Source organism: Babylonia areolata, chromosome 6 (assembly GCF_041734735.1).
Source record: "Babylonia areolata isolate BAREFJ2019XMU chromosome 6, ASM4173473v1, whole genome shotgun sequence".
In the NCBI taxonomy this organism is placed as follows: domain Eukaryota; kingdom Metazoa; phylum Mollusca; class Gastropoda; order Neogastropoda; family Buccinidae; genus Babylonia; species Babylonia areolata.
The window spans coordinates 21380934-21401479 of record NC_134881.1 but is presented as its reverse complement, the minus strand read 5'-3'; the positions used below and the strand labels follow the sequence as shown (position 1 = coordinate 21401479).

The 20546-nt window shown below is 39.0% G+C and overlaps 1 protein-coding gene across 2 annotated transcripts; it reads right to left on the bottom strand.

Annotated features, from left to right (window-relative positions):
- Nucleotides 1-1415: 1415 nt before the first annotated feature.
- Nucleotides 1416-20521, bottom strand: LOC143282826 (uncharacterized). 2 transcript variants are annotated; one of them, XM_076588632.1, is made up of 7 exons: nucleotides 20272-20521; nucleotides 18407-18582; nucleotides 15467-15663; nucleotides 12468-12951; nucleotides 11301-11357; nucleotides 9843-10008; nucleotides 1416-8420 (listed from the first exon to the last, which is right to left on the bottom strand). In XM_076588632.1, exons 2-7 carry the CDS (start codon nucleotides 18533-18535, stop codon nucleotides 7324-7326), a joined length of 2130 nt encoding a protein of 709 aa, XP_076444747.1. In that variant the 5' UTR covers nucleotides 18536-18582; nucleotides 20272-20521; the 3' UTR covers nucleotides 1416-7323. The 2 variants fall into 2 exon arrangements, with proteins under 2 accessions (XP_076444747.1, XP_076444749.1); XM_076588634.1 differs by having other exon boundaries at nucleotides 20365-20521.
- Between the last annotated feature and the right edge of the window lie 25 nt (nucleotides 20522-20546).

Sequence of the window (20546 nt, the reverse complement as noted above, 5' to 3'; positions counted from 1 at the left end):
AAAAAAAAAAATTGTAGTCAATCAAAAAACTGATTTTCAATGCTTATTTTCAGGATATGATGGTTGTCTCAGGTTACAGAAATTTCATGGAAAACAGTCTTCATGAAGATGGCAGTGAAGTGCATGTTTCATATACAGTGTACATACCAGCAGTCAATGTAAAATAATCAACACTGATCAGTCTATATTGTGTATATCTGAATTGTCAATAAGATATCAAACACAGAGCGATCTACAATGTGTAAATCTGAGCTCTCCAAAAGATGATAAACATTGATATGTGAAGGGTGTGTGCAGGGTGTATTTTGTGTCTTTTTCCTGCGATTATTCATATCTGCAATTTGTAGTGTTGTATTGGTGTATGTAGATTTTGTTTATCCACTTCTATGTCCTCATGTGCTCTTGTGTGGCATAATGCACTATTGTATATGTATTATTTCATGTGAGGCACTTAGAGCCCATTATATGGGGAGTTTGCGCTATATAAATACAATATGTTATTATTATTATCATTTTAAATCTATATCCTTTTAATCTGATTCAGCAGTCAACAAGCTTTTTTTTCCATTTTCATTATGAGAACTGATGATGTGGATGCTGCTGCTATGGTGGTCCACTTACGTTCCAGACTTCTAATAGCTGCACTCAATGCATCCTTTCAAAATATAACATGGCATCACCCAGGACACACACACACACACACACACACACACCCTGCTGTGTTGGTCAGGAAGTCTGAGCAACACTCCCAGTGATGCATCTGTGAAGTTAATGACCCTCGACCATGTGGTCCCAGTCTTCCCATTTTAGCCCACAGCACACTCGATCAGCTCTGGGTTACTGTATCAAGTTATGGGATGAAAGAACCACCTCTGATGGGGCTGGTATCCATGTCCTCCCAGTTATCAGTTCACAATGCTAACCACCTCCTTACAGTGACTGATAATCAAAAAGATGTTTAACCTGACTGAAACCCTCATTACAATGCACGCATCACCAAACTTCTTTGGCTTTCGGGTGTTGAGAAAGAATAAGAATGGAATGATCTGCAGAGAAGAGTCTCCTCTCCAGAGAGAGATTATCATCTCAGTGCTTCACTGCCCTGTAACAGTGTAAGATAATTATTTTTTTTTTAAGTGCATATGTCTTGTTATCATAGTGGATTTTCTGGATAGCTTTTTTTTTTTTTAATTATCATTCCAGTGACTTTTATTTATTGCCATATGAACTTTTCTGTGCAGAAAGTGCATGCAGCACACAGGACCTGTTTTTCATCTATCCAAATACACACACATACAAACACACACACACTCATAATTACATATACACACATGCAAGGATAGATTCAAACATAACAAATATATCTGTATGCATCAAAGGATCAAAATGAAACACAAAAAACTCTGGAATTTGATCTTCAATCTGTATTTTGATTGAACAGTCAGTGTAAATGTACCATCAATATAAAATATTCCATGCAGTGATCAGCATAAAGGCAAACAAAAATCAGTAAGTGTAACAACAACAAAAACAACATAACAACAGCTTTCCATTTTAACAACAATAATACACTAAGTCCGGGACATTGTCAAATCATGTATTATCAACACACTGTAAACAGAATCATTGAACAAAACCAACTTTTATTCAAGTCTAAGTTTGATTTCAAAGCATGATATAATTCTACATTTGATTAAACTTTAAAACATTCTTTTGACTTTTACAGTTTTTCGTGAACATTTTTTTTATACTGGAAGTTCATGAAATATTGAGATGGAGACTACAAACTTAAAAAAAAATAATAATAAAAAAGACTAATCTTTTTAAAATACAATTTTAAATTTTTTTCTTCCTGTATGTGTTCTTCAAATGAAACACCATGAATGAGAAATGGTTGCAAATACTTTTTTTGTGTGTTGTTGTTGTTGTAATAAAAAGCGATCAGGAGACTGCTCAATAAAACATCAGTATAAATTACATGAGAAAAGGCACAACAGTTTCAACAATAGAAGGCATATTCTGGACTTGCCACTAGAAAAAGCCACATTGTTCTGCACAAGAAAACACTGTTGAGAATTGAAAAGCCACACTGCTTTGCGCAAGAAAACATCATTACAGTTGAAAACCTATACTGCTTTTCAAAAGAAAACATTAATGAGTTGAAAAGCCACATTGTTTTGTACAAAAACAGAATTTAAAACCTGCATTGCTCTGTACAAGAAGAGGTTACAAGAGTTGATGTTCACCCCAAAAAGAATCAAAATGAGAAAAGAGGTCAGAGATTCATTGCATACGAGTGAAAAACAGTCCTATAGCACCTCTAGTAACCCTTCCCTTCATAGATGACCAGTTTGTTTCCTGTCGCTATTTCATGGAGGCATCAAAGGGTGCAGACAGATCCATACATGCTGCACATCTGCTTGAAAATAAATAAAAAGCGGAGTCGAGAGGTTTTGGGGAAGGTGAGGAAAAGCAGCAGCTGGATCTATGCATACACAGAGATGCCAACCCCTGCCAAGTGTTTGTTGGAACAATCCAGAAATTTGGCAGGAACATTTTGAATCTGGTTGGAACACTCGAACTCTGAGCCACATCAGGAAATGTACATTTTATCTACAAGGCATGCAAACACTTGGGCCTACCTGCAACATGGAGTAACTGCTACGATTAAGCTGATTGGTCCACTCAGTGCTGGTTTTAATGTAAATACGCACATGATTAGCTGAGATTCATCACATGAGACCAAGATTAGTAGTGACTGCCCTGGCTTTGTGATTGAAAGGTCTAGAGCATCTGGGTAATGTTATGACAGGAAAGCATGTGACCATGCTATGTAGACGAAAATGAACTCGTCGGAACTATTATGACGTTGGCATAACGTCAGAACAAACTGTGATCAAGCGTAACAAAATATGGTAAAATCTTAACAACTGGCATCTCTGCATACACCCAACATGACAGACAGGCCTTGAGAGCTTACCAAATGCTGTGGGAGAGGGGTGGGGGGTGGCGGTGGGGGTACCATAAACATAAAACTAAAATGAAATGAAATTAACCCAAAAAAAAAACCGTAAACAAATTGCACAAATGGTAATTTTTTTTTTTTAAATCTGAAATAGAGTCACTGCAACATGAATGCTGGTTAAGTAGACTGGCAACCATCAGATTCCTATCAAGATGGACCTGATCATTTGGCACAGGAACTGCTCCACTGACATGCATCAGACAGGGAAGCAAGATATACCATGAAGGTGTAACATGGATTTTAAAAATGAATTATCAAAAAGGCATAAAATGCTGCACGATGATGAGGTCAGTAGGTAAATACTGTGAACATTCATATGATACATTTCCACCCATGAGCATTGTTTGCTTGCAAAACTACATACACTTTGATATGATCAGACTGGGTGATTATTTTCTGATTCTGATTTTGTATTATCATTATTACTATTATTGTTGCTTATAGGCCAGCCGATCACACATGGCCACATCAGGACTGTCAAACTATACGAATGTCTAACCGCATTAAACACAAAACTGTCACATATGCAAAAAAACAAAACAAAGAACCATTAATATAAACCTACAAAACACAGTTCATGACATTATCCTGATCACTTAGCTCCTTTGGGTAAATAAGATCAGACTGTGTTGAGGATGTCAGCCATTCTGCTTAATCAATCCCCAGATTACTAAAAACTGAAAGAAAGGAAAAACCAATACTTCAAAGGCAAACAAAAAATACATGAAAATGGCCTTATAGGCAAATAACATAGCAGAATGAACAGCTAGTGCCCATCCCAGTGTTTACAGTTTTGCTACCTAATCGCCAGAGCAAAACAGCACAGATAGTACATCAAAGACTGGGGAAAAGAGAAAAAAAAGTGTCAAGGCTTGCTCAAAAAAAGAAAGGGGAATGGACTGGGAAGAAAGAAAAAAAAGAGACAACAGTGCAGGAAGAAAAAAATGGCAGAAATTAAAAGAGCAACAGAAAAGAGGAAATTTCCAGCAGAGAATTTCCAGGAGGAGGGATGCTGTTTATATTGAAAGACCCACAGCATTCCTACAGGGGGAGTCTGACTTTGTAAAAAGTTTTTCAAATAACAGAGCAGAACTGGCCGACAATACACATACACGAATCATTTAACACACACACAAGCACACCTACACCCACATTCAACCTGTGACCCCCCAAAAAAAGAAGTGACCACCCGATTGTCATAACAAATGATAAAAATATATTTCAATACTTCATCTGATAGCAGTTAGCACCATTTGAAAAAAAACAACAATACATCAAATATAAAATAACTTCAACAATGATCCAATACTGCAATAGTCAACTCTTCACTTTCATAATGTAACGTAACAAAGTGTTTAACACTGTGTTCCAAAGCCAAGCCAAGGATGATCAAAATAATTTTTAAGCAGTAAAAGTTAATGAACAATCTGAAAATAATGCAGTCAAAATGACACAAAATTTAAGCAGTAAAAGTTACCGAACAATCTGAAAATAATGCAGTCAAAATGACACAAACCAACATGCAAAGAAAACGAAATGACTTATTTTGGAAATAGCACCACCAACAACAAAACCAATAATGGTATGACCTTCAAGACAACGCTTGACTAATCAAGCACATTATATGGAATAAGGGGGAAAATAGGACAATGTATAACAAGGCATCTTGCAGGAGGACATTCTTAATAGCACACTGTAGTGACCTTGACCTCTGAAGTGACCTTGACTTCTAACCTCTTGGAAGCATTTATGTTTGGTTGTAACCAGCCACTGTACAAAGTTTGATATACAAATAAGTAAAAACCCAAACTCTATCATACTTCCACATCTTTTCCCCCATTATGTTTGCCATTTTGTGATGATCATGACCTCTGGCTCCTGACCTTGAATCTCAAGAAACGTTTTGTCCTCATGGTGGCTAACACGTTTCCAAGGTTTTATTCATACCTACCACCCTACTACGTTTGGATCCTGTACCTTTTGCTGTCACATAAAATGCCAATGTTAAAAGTTTACCACAGACATAGGGCTTACCTGTATACACCGTGTATAAAGACATTATTGCAAAAAGGAATAGTTTTTTTACAAGGGTTTTCTGTGTATATTACATTTTAGTTTAAGGTTAATAAAACATTCACAGACAATAAAACAAAACACTGTGTTACTTCTGAAACTCAGAACTCAAAACCACTAAAAATACAAATCAATGTAATGGTTAATTTAAACAAAACAAACCATCAAAAAAATGAATGGGCAGAAATTCAGGGCTGGATTTCAAGAGTCATCTTAGCAGCACTGACTGAGCTTTGTATGAACAATGTTCCATAGTCTGTGGAATTTGCACAGAGTTAGGAAAGCTGAGCAAACTAAGCACTGCTAAGATGGTTCATGAGTGAACAAAGCAGCACTATTTTTGCTGATATCTAAGAATGTTCCTAACTCCACAGTAAATTCTATATACTTAGGAACATTCTTAACTCTAAGCAAACTTAGTGCTGGAAAGATCGCCTCACGCTACCTGGCCCAGGAGCATCACACCTTCAACAACAGTAACAAAGTCAATGACAACTGTCTGTGCAGCAGGAACCATGCCACTTATTTGTCTTTCCAGAAGTGTTGTGTACTCTGGTTGAACATTTAAATACTCAGAACTAGGAAGTAATAACTAATGTTTTTTTTCTTTGTGGGGGAAAAGAATACGGCTGTCTCATGTCATCATTATCTCTGTTTGCAAGGAATACTCAGTTCACTTTTTCCCAAAACAGCTATCAACACAATCGAAATAATATTGGATTCATGCAGCGCACAAACAAAGTACAAATTACGCATCATAACAAAGCAAACAATGTATATCTCAACCAACAAACTATGTCAGTAAAAAACACTGGAAATAAATCAAGTGGTATCTAAACTCAGTACAAATTACTGTGGAAATGACAACAACAATGAAAGAAACAATGCTACCAAATAAAAATGATACAAGTACATGTGTAAGTACAATACTGAAGGATCTCCAAACAAACCTAAGGCACTTTGAACATATAAGGCAGCATGGTCCGAGACTTCAAGAAAAAAAAACAACATGCATGTTTCATCCTGTAGCTACAAAATATAACTGAGTTCTGTCCAAAATGCTGAAAGGGATTTTGTTAAAATCAGTACAGCAATAAAATACCTAAAAAAACAATTTTAATTTTCAGCTAACTTATCTAAATCAAAAGGAACAACTGAAACATTGTATGTAACTGATAAATAAATATGCACTTCACTGAGCTACATTCATTGTGAGTCTCAGTTCTGTTACAGAAGTAACCAAAACAACAAAATGTGATACTGACTGACATGCAATATATATACAAAAAATAATGTATCTTTCTTTAAAAACACACTAACAAATATATATATATATATATATATATACATATATATATATATACGCACACACATTTATTTCAAACAGACTTGTACAGAAGCAAACAAGAACTTGACTAGAATGGAATATACAATAAAGCAGTAGAAAGTTGCTTTTTCATTTTAAAAAGTTGTCTTTCATTTTAACAATCATTTTCTCCCTTCCTCACTTTTGACAAAAAAAAAAAGAAAAAAAAAAGAAAGAAAAAGACTGACATTTCAAATTCCAAGGGAATGGATTCTGACATTCCTAATGAACAGCAAAAACACAAAACTTGTCTCAATACAGAGATTATTAATTATTATTGCTAGTCTTAGCACCTCCATTTGATGATTGACCACAATACCTTTTGAAAAGGTGAGTCAAAGTAAAGAGGAAGCCCATATAATAAAGAAAAAAAAATCAACTTGTGACTTCAAAACAATTGTTCACTGATAAGAACACAGAAAGATATGTGCATGTGTAATTTATACCCCTGCTCTCATTTTGTTTTCTCTTGCAAATGATGAAAGTCTCACATGCAGCACTTTGAAAAAAAAAAAGGAAAAAAAAAAAGCGCTCTGTGGACTTGCATGCAACTGAGGCACACACACACACACACACACACACACATACACACACAAGAGAAAAATGAATCAGCCAAGTAGAGATTGCATTCATCTCTCAACACTTACTGTGTTCCTTTCTCACCCTTCAAAAACACCCAAAACAAACAATCATGCAATGCTCTAGTACAAAAATGTACTGTATAAAACATACTGCAACAATCGTTAAAAACTGCTCTATAAAGCACAGACTGTGACAATAATCAGCACTTGAACACTGCACGTATTGGTCAAATAGAAACCAGCAGAAGGCACAAAGCAGTGGCTGCTGTTCCCGTTGATCAAGAAGGATAACTCCCTGGGCAGTGAAGCGCCGTTCTCAGGAAGGCAAAAGGGTCAGCGCTGTTCACACTGGGCACGGCATCTGTTCCTTCAGCAGTCGCATTCATCACAGGAGGCATGGAGAAACCCAGACCCACTGACCCAGGAACGGAAAACCCCAGAGAAGGCAGGGAGGAAGAGAGAGGGATAGAAAACCCGGCCGTCGCTTCGGAAAAACAGTCCACACCACCCAGGGTGTCAGCGGAGGCGCTGGTTTCGGGAAATCCGGCGGTGATCATGGAGGGAGCACTGGAGGACAATGTGACACCTGCTGCCTGGAAAGCGTTGAGGTGGTTGTCAGTTCCAGACAAAGGGACAGAAAAATCACCTGACGGATCCAGGTAACCAGGAACAGAGCAAAGAGGGTCACAACTGGTGGTGGTGGTGGTAGTGGTGACGGTGGTGGTAGCAGCCCCTGCAGGCACGTCCGCACTGTTGGCGTGTTTGGCTTTGTGGCGGCGAAAATACGAGGGGTCGGCAAAAGTGAGCGAGCAGACACCGCACTTGTAAGGTTTGTCCCCTGTGTGCACCCTTCCGTGTACCTTGAGGCTGTGCGGGTGGGAAAACCCCTTGCCACACTCTCCACACCTGTACGGTTTCTCCCCGCTGTGGATCCTCAGGTGGGTCTTGAGCCGTTCCGACTGGGTGAAGGATGCCCCGCACTGCTCGCACTGGAATGGCCGGTCCCCCGTGTGCTTTCGCATGTGGATCGTCAGCTTTCCCGACTGAACAAACGATGCTGGGCATTCACTGCACTTGAAAGGTCTTTCACCAGAATGTTTCTTCTTGTGAGCAATGAGGCAATACAGGCGGCTAAAATCTGCTCCACATATTTCACAGATGAAAGGGCGGTCACCTGAGTGGGTGCGCATGTGGACTTTGAGGCTGTCAGAGCGTGAGTATTTGGAGAAACAGATCTTGCAGTGATAGGGCTTTTCTCCAGTGTGCTGACGTTTGTGTTGTTTGAGAGCATTGGAGATGGCGAATTTGTGACCACATTCATCGCAGACAAACGGTTTGTCCCCGGTGTGTGTTCTGAGGTGGACGATTAAACTGCCTGAAACATACAATATAACATACAAAACACATGAAGCAGATCAACTGATATCAATTGTCAGTGCGGCAGATGTTAACCGCTGAAATGCAAAGAGCTCCCAAATCATTATTTCACCGAGCAGCAATGTAACTGGAGTCAAATTTAAACGACACTGAATTACACAAAAAATATACACTACAAAAGTAATGTCTGCATTGTCAACTTTAACTGTCTGTGTTAAAATGATTCTGGTCACTGCAAGAAATTCTCAAACAACTTTCACTTACAGCAAGATAATTTTCCTGTCCCATTTCAACATAAGTAAAATAATTCATCACTGATATGCTTAATATGGACATGGGTGGTCTACCACCAATTCCAGTTTACTTACATCCAGCACTGGAAGCTGAAGACTGCATTTTCATAATGACTATGCTGTACCAATGAAAATGCCCATGCCTTTTGATGCAGAATAGAACCTTCTCTGCATGAGAGGAACAAAACTAATGATGGTGGGTGAATTCACATGCACAGACATGAAGAGGAAATAAGTTACTTTTCACCGCATGCAAATGGACGGAATTTCTTCATCTTGGCAAGTGATGAGTGGTATGGAAATTCTCTTTGTTTTTTGGGTTTTTTAGGTGCTCCATAATTTGCAACACTTTGTTTTGTATATTTTGATGACGACGGATGATGATGGGGGTAATGAAGATACTGCAACGGGGGGCCATCTAGGTTTGGGACTACTTGACAAGGGTGTACTCTCATGGTATGCTCCAACATCAACCAGGCTGAGAGGTACAGACACTTGCAGTGTTGTTAGGAAATTTGAGCAATACATCCAAAAATGTATCTGTTAAGTGGATTGCCCTCGACTGTGTAGTCCCAGTCTTCCCATTAAATCTGAGTCCATAGCACACTCAACTGTGGGCAGGAACCAGCCATAGGTAACAAAAAGAAAGAAAAGAAAAAAAAGTCTGATGGGGCTCAAACCCGTGTCCTCCAAGCTGTCAGTCTGCGATGCTAACTACTTCACCATGGTACTTGTCAGTGGAATGGAAACTTATTCTATCACCAGTCAGGACAACTCCAGTTCTCTCCAGTTTCCTGCTACTCTGAGGACTAAGTCTTTAATGGTGAACACTGAATCTAGTCACTAGGCACTGGCAAAGGAATGGGTCTGACATACCTTTTTCAACCATTTCGTTTTTTTATCATTGCCACAGAACCTACAATGTCAAGATGTCATATTCTTGTCAAGTTGCCCTGCATAATCAATCAATAGAAACCTCACTCATACAAGAGTTTATAATTTCATTATCATCATTATCAATGTTATGATTAATTCAAATTCAAAAACGCTTTATCAATCTACATGGAAATTATGACTATCATTATCATTATTATCATCATTGTTGTTATTAATAATAATACAGCCACCTGACAGAGAGAAGGCAGCGTCGCAGCGTTTACACTTGAACGGTTTCTCTCCGGTGTGTTTCCTCATGTGGGCCTTCAGACTGCAGGCGCGGGTGTAGGAACGGCTGCACACCATGCATCTGAACATCTTTCCCCCGTCTTCTCCCACCTGGCCACCCGTGGGGGGCTGCAAGTACCAACATAAGTCATGAAAAATGAGACAGAGAATTAATGTTGTGTTGCAAGTACCGTAACAAATTCATGGAAAATGAGAGAGAAAGAGAGAGTTAGCCTTGAGTAGCAAGTACCAAAACAAATTCTTGGAAAATGAGAGAGAGAGAGAGAGAATGAGAAAGAGAGACAGACAGACAGAGACAAAACAGACATTAACAGAAACAGAGACTGAGAGTGAGAGACAACCTTGTGTTGCAAGCACCAACACATTTAAATTTATGGAAAATGTGTGTGTGTGTGAGAGAGAGAGAGAGAGAGAGAGAGAGAGAGAGAGAGAGAGAGAGAGAGAGAGAGAGAGAGAGAGAGAGAGAGAGAGAGAGAGAGAGAAACAGACAGAGACAGAAAGTCAACCTTGCGTAACAGATTAACTAGCAATTCCAGCTGTTCATCCTGCAGGTAATTGCAAAACTCACAGAAAGTCAGAGAGAGTAAGTCAACCTCTTTGCTTGTTCAACAAACAGTTACAACATGTCCTTTCAATCTATACATGCAGCTGCAGATTTCCTCTTCCTGATGAATACTATAATACTTTTGCAAATAAGCATAAGACAAAGTAACCTACTGGTATATATTTCTGTCTGTCTTCTTCTCAACTCTGTGAAGAGTCATTGGGGCATTGTGCATGAACTGTTCATGCAGCGTATCTTGGGCAAGTCAAGTCTGGCACCCATCTTCCAGATTTCCAGATCAGGTTTGCTTGTCAGGTTAACTCCCCACATGTGGCATGTAGTACTGGGTTACTTGATGACCACTAGCAAATGAGAACCTATGACTAGACTAAATATTTTTATACAACATTCGAACCACTCACCATACTATAAGCTCATTGTTTTCATCTGGTGAAAATGACCCCCACTCTTTTTTTTTTTTTTTGTTTTTGCTTTAATTACTGTCAGTGTCATTAAAATACACTGCAGTGATACTCTTCATTGCAATTTCAGGGGTGTGTAAACAGGTCATTCAGTAATTATAAATATAAATATTTACATCCCGTAACTGCAACTGGCATACGTCAGTCACCAATGGCCATGGACCTGTGCCTTAGGAGACATGGTCAGTTGGCACTGGAGCAGCGTGTGTTGAGGCTGTGCAGACTGATATGGGAATGGCTGTCCCTGCCACAGCGGCATCCCATAATACATGGAAGCAACTGACCGATTCAGGCATAATGTCAGTATTATGTTCAGTGTATGTTCACCTAAATAGCCATCAATGCAATTTTTTTTTTTCTAATGGTTAACTTACCTTGCTTGTGTGCTTTCTTCTCTGTTTCTTGCTCTGATCTCCATGATGTTTTGCTGCCTGTAAGCAGTGCAGACATAAAATATGATTCATTATCAAATTAAAGAATGTACCCATGCTTCTTCACAGTTTCATCTTTAACGAGGCTTCAACATGTGCAGACTGATCCATATACACCACACCATACCTGCTTTTAAAAAAAAGTTGAATACAATATAGAGTGTATTTTTAAGCCCGTCCTATGCACAGACCTAAAGTGCTGGTCAAGCCTTGAAAGCCTATCAACCGGTATATTCAAATAAATAAAGTTATTTTTTAAAATGTTTTAAAGGAAATCAAACAAATAAACCAAATGAATAAATAGTCAAGTAAGCTTTTAAAAAAAAGAGAGAAAAAAAAAAGAGAGAGAACTTAAAAACATCAGAGGAGGAAAATTATTTACTTACAACGGTTTATGTCATTTAACACATAATGCACTTCCATTCCCCAGGTTCCAGCATTGCCAAAAGATTAACAACTCAATAACTTATCAACAACAATCGATAGCAAATTTATTTCACACAAAAAAAGCCTCTCCTGGCAGTGTTCAGATTCTTTTATAACTTTGCCACAAAACATACCTGGGTCACAAAGCTAATCAGTGAGTGAGGGTGTGTGTGTGTGTGTGTGTGGGGGGGGGGTGGGGGGGGGGGTTGCGGAGGGTGGGTTGGGGGGGACAATACATAAAAAAATACAAACAACTACTGAAAATCATATACAAACACAAGCACAGCAGGAATTCAGATAGACATCTACACATTTTCACATACATGTGCTCACATGCTCACCCACACACACAAGCACACAAACACTGCAAATACAAAAAACACACTCTCTCTTGAATATACACCATTCATTATATATGGGGCTTACTGACTAGGTCTCCAACTGTGATCCAATATAAACAGAAAAACAAATAGCAAGAAAAAACAACAGCAAAACAAAACAAAACAAACAAACAAAATAATACTCAGTCTACAACCTACTCACAAAATGTTAAAATTCCCAACCTACTCACAAAATGTTAAAATTCCCAACCTACTCACAAAACGTTAAAGTTAAGTCCATTCAAGCTCAAGACCTATAGCCACATCCACTAATTCTTCTTTTTTGTTCTTGTTGTTTTATTACCTGCATAATTTTGGTGAACGATGCTGACTCAGCTTGAACTTGCTCTTTCTTCTCATCTATTTTTGTGCTGCGAGTTTTGCTGCCACCCTGACTGTCCACAGTATTCCCATCATTCACAACACCACTCTCATAGTCACCTCTGCTGTAATCGTCACCATCACCATCATCGCAAGAGCCCAGGTCAACCACAGAAGCTGCTATGAGCACCCCTTTCCCTTTCCTCTTTTTCTTTTTTTTCCTGGCTTTTGGCAGCGTTATCCTTTTTCTGGCAGTGCCTGTGGTCATTTCACACAGCGTTTCTTGAACCATTTTTCCATTTCTATGTGGATCTGTTTCAGATGCACATACAGCGTATGTCGATGATGGTGATGACAGATTGTGTGCGGGACGGTTGCTGCACTGTGAGCAGACAAGGGACAGAGGCTGGTTGCACACTGTGCAGTTACCTCCACTGGGAAGCATGATGCACTTGGTATTTTCATAGCTGAAAGTAAATGATGCCTCAAGAATATTAATACCCCGAGGTGGGTTGCATGAGCGAACTTAGCAATGCTAAGTTTGCTAATTGTTAAGAATGTTCCTAACTCCACATTAAATTCCATACACTTTGGAAAATTCTGAATTCTAAGCAAACTTAGAGCAGCAAAGATCATTTGTGCAATCCGGCCCTGGATATAAACCAGAAATATTAAATACGAGGGTCATTCAATAAATAAGGTGAATTTTTCGGTATAAGGACTTCTAATACAGATAGAAGCTTACTTTTTTTTTCTTTTTTTTTGTTTTACTTCTTTTTCACATGGATTTAATTTATTTTGCAGATTAAAAAAATCTTTGACAGTTTTGGCGATTAACAAAGATGGCCGACCAAGAAGCATGCTCCAGGATTGAACAGCGGTCAGTTATCAAGTTTTTGGTTGCTGAAGGGTGCAAACCAGTTGAAATTCATAGGAGAATGTCAACTGTGTATGGTGCCACATGTTTCAGCCGAAAAAATGTCTACAAGTGGGCTAAATTGTTTAAAGAAGGACGGAGCAGTGTTGAGGATGAAGACAGGCCTGGAAGGCCTAGAGAAGTGAGGTCTCCTGAGGTGATCGAATCAGTCAATGACCTCATTCAGTCTGACAGAAGGGTGACAGTGGATGATAGTGCCAACTACTGTGAACTGCTGAGGCAGGTCAAGAAAGACATAAAGAACAAACGCAGGGGTCATCAGTCAGAAGGAGTCATCTTGCATCATGACAACGCAAGGCCTCACACAGCAGCCCGAACGGTGCAGACCATCAACGAGCTGGGCTGGGAACTGCTCCCTCATCCCCCTTACAGCCCAGACCTTGCCCCTTCAAACTTTCACGTGTTTGGTCCCTTGAAAGCGTTCACGAGAGGCACGAAGTTTGAAAGTGACGATGAAGTCAAAAGTGTTGTGAGCGACTGGCTGAGACATCAGTCCAAAGATTTTTACGCTGAGGGAATACAGAAGCTTGTGCACAGATGGGAAAAGTGTGTGACAGTGCTGGGAGACTACGTTGAAAAAAAAAGAAAAAAAGTAAGCTTCTATCTGTATTAGAAGTCCTTATACCGAAAAATTCACCTTATTTATTGAATGACCCTTGTACGTTAATCAATAAAATAAAATTAATAAGTAAAAACATAACAAATGAATGCAAGATCATGACCAATGAACACTACCTTGGCCATATCCAGGATCAAAATGCAACAAACCATTAACCCTTTCAGTGCCAAACCTATCTTATGCTCACTGGCAACTACATGCCAAGGGTTGTTTGGTCACGGAAGGTAATAAGAAAAAAAAATCCTAGCATTCAAACTACTGTAACTTACAGTGTAAGAAAGTATATATAACCTAAAACTTTTCTGAAAGGAAAATGAACACACTATCCATCCATAACAATTTCACATGAATAAATAAGTTTGCATAAGGAAAATTCCTTTAATGACACAGACAGAAATATGCACACTGGAAGAGGATGGAAATCTCCATCCTCTGGCGCATGGCACTCAAGGATTTAACACCCCCAACCCCCTTTTTTTTCAACAATAAATCTGCATTATCTATCAAAGTGACAAAAAAGACCAGTGCATGTTTGAGCTACACTGGCCAAGAAAGATATTCATACAGGATATGCACTGTGTTCCATGACAAAAAGCAAAGCAAACCATACACACCTGCCTTACAAGGGTATTAAAACTGTCCCTGTTCGCTTTAATGATCAATCTTATTGTTGAGTGATAGCCTTCTGAATAAAGCGCTTATCTATAAAATGAGCTCTTTTTTATGTTTCAGACTTAAGTCATGAACAGGGTTTTCTCTGTGTGTGTGTGTGTGTGTGTGTGTGTGTGTGTGGTGTGTGTGTGTTCAAAATCATTATTAGTTAATCTGAATATAAACAGTTGCTGTTCTGTAAACGTATCTACAAATACTGACAAGGTAAATGTAATTTGTTTCCATGTGATTATCAAAATGTTTTGCCTTTTTAATATGGGCACAGACAATCTTTGATATTTTGTTGCCAAAGTTCTTTTGCATGCACCAGCGCATGCTGCACAAACACCCTTGTTTATTTTCTCATCCAAAAGACTAATGGCTCTTATGCCAAGATCACCACTAAAGGTCCAATGGAGCCCCAAGAAGGCGGAGGGTTGGGGAAGTGGAGGTTTCAGTTTCAGTTTCAGAAGGAGACATAACTGCGTTTGAACAAATCCATAAATACTACACCACATCTGCTAGGCAGATACCTGACAGCAGCATAACCCAACAATTGGTGGGCGATGAGGGGCAAGGGTGGGGGTTGGGGGGATAGATAAATCCAGCTCATGCACAGCTTTAACCACAAAGTAACAATCATCTTCCTTCAAAAGGGATAGCATCATCAACAAGGGCACAACTCCACACGTATCATGACATCAGAAACGAAGCAACACATTTCTGACAAAAGATCTACACTTTGCGGCTCAACAAACAAACAGGAGAAACTCACTGCTGCAGCAGAAAGGTGGCAATCTCAGGGTCTGAGTTCAAACCCTCGGCTGCTCCAACATCCGACCACATCCTGAACGCCTCTCCCCCAATGTCCACACAAACAAACTCATCTGTGGCCTGAGAGTTTCTTGCTGGCCGGAGATTTGAGTGCACCTCTTCTTCGTGTTGCTGGCCAGCCGCATCTTTAAATGGAACCTGGAAAACAAAGTATGTGCATGGTTACACTGTTTTATTGGGCACATTTGGTTTAAAATAATTATAAAGTTAATATTTCTGATTATGAGGAATTGTGTGTGCAGAGGATGGGTGGGGCCTGTTGGATGTGTGACAAAGAGAGAAAGAGAGACAATGAGAGACAGAGACAGAGTGTGTGTGTGTGTGTAAATCACTGTTACATACATGGATGTGTGTATGAGAGAGCACATGCTTAGTTATAGTGATCCCTTTGCCACAATCCTACATAACTGGATATGGGAATTTTTGTTTAGTACAATTCAGTAAATTACTCAAGTGTGTAAAATAATTATGTATTAATAATTAGTTTTTTTTCTGTTTTTATATAAACAGCTTTTCCAATCAATAATGAATCAAAATGCAATAACAAAGCATGCAAATAATTAAACATTATATGATGTAGTGGCAATAACAACAGTTATAATGTTAAGAAGTTCTTAAAAGAAAAAAAAAGAAACTAATGCTAATCATCATAACAAAAATAAGAACTGTGAGCATGGTCTCATTTAACTATCTATAATACAATCAGCACTGATGAACACACTGTAAAATAATTAACAACAGTCTCAGGTCTCATTTAACTGTCTGTAATACAATAAGCACTTATGTGCACACTGTAAAATAGTTAACAACTGTATCGCTTAACTATCTGTAGTACATTCAGCACACAAAAGCACACTGTAAAGCAGCAAATAATAGTCTTAATTAACTAGTTGTATTGCAATCAACACATATCAGTATACTGTAAAACGATTAACAACAGTCTCACTTAACTATCTGTAGTACATTCAGCACACATAAGCACACTGTAAAACAGTTGTCACATCCAATATATCAACAGACATGTTCAGCTCCTTTCCCATTACAGTTCTTCAAATGTGTAACTAATTTCCTAAACATTTATTCTACTGATTATTTTTTACAAAGCCAGCAAACGCTTCATGACATTGGGGACTATTTACTCACTCTCACAGTATATTAACTCTTTCTGTACTAAGGTACGCTATAGTGTACCTCATGTACACAACACTTTGTTACTGTGATAAGCTGTAGCGTACCATGAGTTTTTAAATTCGTAGTTCATTGGTTAACGGTTTTGTACAAAACTAAGTGGCACAGCTCTGTTCTACAGTCATCCAAAAGTGCACCTGTATTTTTATTGTGGCTGAAAATGCCTTAGTTTGAGTACAATACATGTGAGCGTACAGTCACCCTTCTCGCTCGCTTGCTCGACAAGATGGCGTCTCCGTCAACTTTGGCAAGTACTGTGGCTCAAAGTCAAAAAATTTCTGTTATATGAGAAAAACTCACTCCCTTTATGACAGTTGTGAAAAACAGGTTTTTTTTTTTTTCAAAATATGATAAATCAGTCAATAATTAAGTGAGTGCTTTGAAGCTTTGCCAAATGTTAGTCCATTCTATTCTTTATATTATCACAAAATTTCACAGCTGTATGTAATTGCATTCTTTTATATATTTTTTTTCTTGTAACATAAACAAACGGCCAGTACAGAGAGTATAATGAATGAAGTCATCCAGCCGGCAGTATAGAATGAGTTAATACCAGTGAGAGAAGAAAAAAATGTTTTAATTATCATCAACGAGACATCTATATGTACTTCAGTTGAGGAAATAGAACCCTTCAAAGCAAAGCCTGCATTCTATATTTTATAATAATTTAGACATATTCACCTGTTTAACAGAGATCTTCAGGGTTTACCACAGGCAAACAGCTATTTCTTACTTGTTCTGTTTCATCTTGCAAATATTTATCAACTGTTTTCATTTTAATCAATGTTCTTCACACTTCATGTAGTTATACTCTGAAATCTTTGCACACCCCTTCATTAGGGGTCATGGCCTGAAATGAATAAATCATCCATACACCTTTTGGGTCTTCCAACTGGCAAATAGCTATTTCTTAACTGTTCTGTTTCTTCTGATCAATATCTTTTTTTTATTGTCTTCACTTCAACCATTGTTCTCACTTCACGTAGTTTGTATTTTGAACTGTTCACACATCCCCTCATTAGGGGCCATAGCCTGTAATAATAAATCATCTGTACATCTTCAAGGTCTTACCACAGGCAAACAGCTATTTCTTAATTGTTCTGTTTCTTCTTATCTATATTTCTTTCTTGTTTTCACTTTAATCATTGTTCATGTGGCTTATTTTGTGAACTCTTAACACATCCCTTCATGAGGGGCCATAATCTGTTACGAATAAATCATTCATACATCTTCAGGGTCTTACCACAGGCAAATAGCTATTTCTTAATTGTTACATTTGTTTTTATCAATATGTATCTACTGTTATTGTTTCAATCATTATATAAATGCTCTCGACACATGCGTCATGCGACTTTACTGTGGAATGTTTACGTACCCCTTCATTACAGGCCATGGCCTCTAATGAATAAATCAATGTGTGTGTGTGTGTGTGTGTGTGTGTGTGTGTAGGAGAGTAACAGTTGTAGTACTGAGAGTATGTTGCTTTGTGGGTTTTATGCACTGTGTTTTAAAATATCAATGATTCTGTTTCATTAGTCTTTTACCCTGCTATATGTTACTGCTACTTTTTATGTGCTTTCTCGTTTCACTTTAAGTGCAGGATTTGCAAAGCGCTTAGAGTTTGCTTGTACTTGTATTGTGGTGCTTTATATAAGTAAAAGGAAATTATATTACTAATCATCCATATCCGTACCACAGGTAAAGATGAAGGGGCATCCCCAAATTGGACCTGCAGACCCAGCAGCTCCTCTAGTTCATCCTTGTCCATCATGTCTGCTGCCTCTTCTTCCTTGTACCCTCCATCCATCCCCAGTTGCTCCATGATGGCAGTGATGACAGCTGCTCACCTCTTCACCATGTTCTCTAGGCCTGTACAGGAAAGACTGCTGGCTAGCGTTTTGATTCTGACGCAATTAGACATTGTTTTACACCATCCTGCAAAGTCCTGTTCCATGCTTGTCTGCTTGTTCTGTGTGTGTTGGTGGTATACGTTATTCTGTGTAAACAGTATATGTTAAGTTAATTGAATATTTAGTAAAGGTGTGCTGCTGATTCTACAGGTAAACTAATAAAGAACCTACCATAGGCCATTTATAAGAAAAAACAAAACAAAAATGGGTTGTGAGTGCAACAGAACTAGACTGGGGGTGACTGATAAGTTCAGGATAACTCTGATAAGCAAATACCACTGGAATTGGGGCAATGAAAAAAAAAAACAATAAAGGAAGGGTGCAGTGAACTGGTGTGTGTGTGGGGGGGGGGGGGGGGTGGAGTGGGAGGGGCTTGGGGGGGGGGGGGGGGGGGGGGGACGGGGCTTAGGTGGTGGAACTGTTCCTCAAGCCAATACAACAGTACAGTCCCCTGGATCAGTCAGTGGCAGAATGGAGCATCCACCTCTGTTTACTGGCTGCAAGAGATTACATGCCCCCCCCCCCCCCCCCCACCCCACCCCTCCCCCTTTCACTTCCTACCCTATCCATTTGTCTGACCCTTAGAGGCTGTCAAGGTGCTGGTATTTTAAGTGATCTATGAATGACCCCAAGTAATGCATGTATAATTTAATACATCAAAATGTAAAAGACAAAAAAAAAAAAAAAAGAGGGGGGGAGGGGGGGAGGAACAGGGGGCTGGCCTGGCAAGTTTTGTCTGATGATCCAATTTGAATCAAAGATTCATGGCCAGTCAGTAGTCCAATTGTGTCATGAGGTTGTTCAATGCCACATTACATGCACTATGTCAAATACAACACTAACCAGTCCTAATCACTAAGGTTCTGGTTATCACTAATCATTTACAAGTGCTGCAGTAGTCTGCTTAACATACATTTCAGAGGATAAGAAAAATTTGCAAGCACTAATATTTGGGGGAATGATGGGGGCATCAGACTGGGCACAAAGCTTTGGCTCCATGGCAGTTTCTCAACCAATAAAAGTAAAGAAAGATGTATAAGTTTATGATTTACTTTTAATAACCAGTTTATTGTTTTATCTATGTTTGTGATGGTCTGTTACATGGATGGACTCCACTGTGTATGGCAAAGAGTGTTCCTAAGAACATGAGTTGGTGATTTTTAAACCAAACATGATCTTGAGACTAAAATGTCCTACAGCTGATAACAAGCCATGCATCTACCTCGGTACCTGCTTGATTTTCTTTGTCATGATTTGTTTGAGTGGTCATCTTTTGAGGACATATCCAAGTAGCACTTATAATGACTTATGTTAAGAGGGGAATGCGGTCAGTGGTTATACAGCCAGCTACTACATTTGATAGAGTCATAGACCCTACACGAGTGGAAGAGGTGTGTCAAGTTATGCGCTGACCGTTGTTTGCTGCAGAAAATAATTCCCGAAGAGTCACGAATGGGAAGGAAAGAGAAGAGGCCGACGGGGGTAAAGGAAAGAGACGTCGGGAAGTGGGTCAGGGCTGGGGAAAGACAAGATCGAGATGGTGGGTTGCATGACAGAGGAGTCTGACAGAAAGAGCATGCAGTTGAATGCATGATGAACAATAGCATGCGTGGTGAAGACATGCATCATATCTCTTTTCATCTCGGACCTGGAAAGGGACAGTCACACGTACTGTGACGGCGCATGCAGTGCATTCTCATGCTAAAAACCATAAAATGGGATGAAGCACTGCGGATCTCACAACTTCGGAGAGCGATTATTCCATTGTAGCTCCACAACCAGATACTTCGTTCCCCAAGTTTGTACTTTGCTATAAATACCGCTGCGAACACTAATATTCCAAGTTATAAAGTTTTTATGTGGTCCTCATCCATCTTTGTCTGCGACGGAGAGAGGAAAAAAAGCGCACCGGAAGTATGGGAA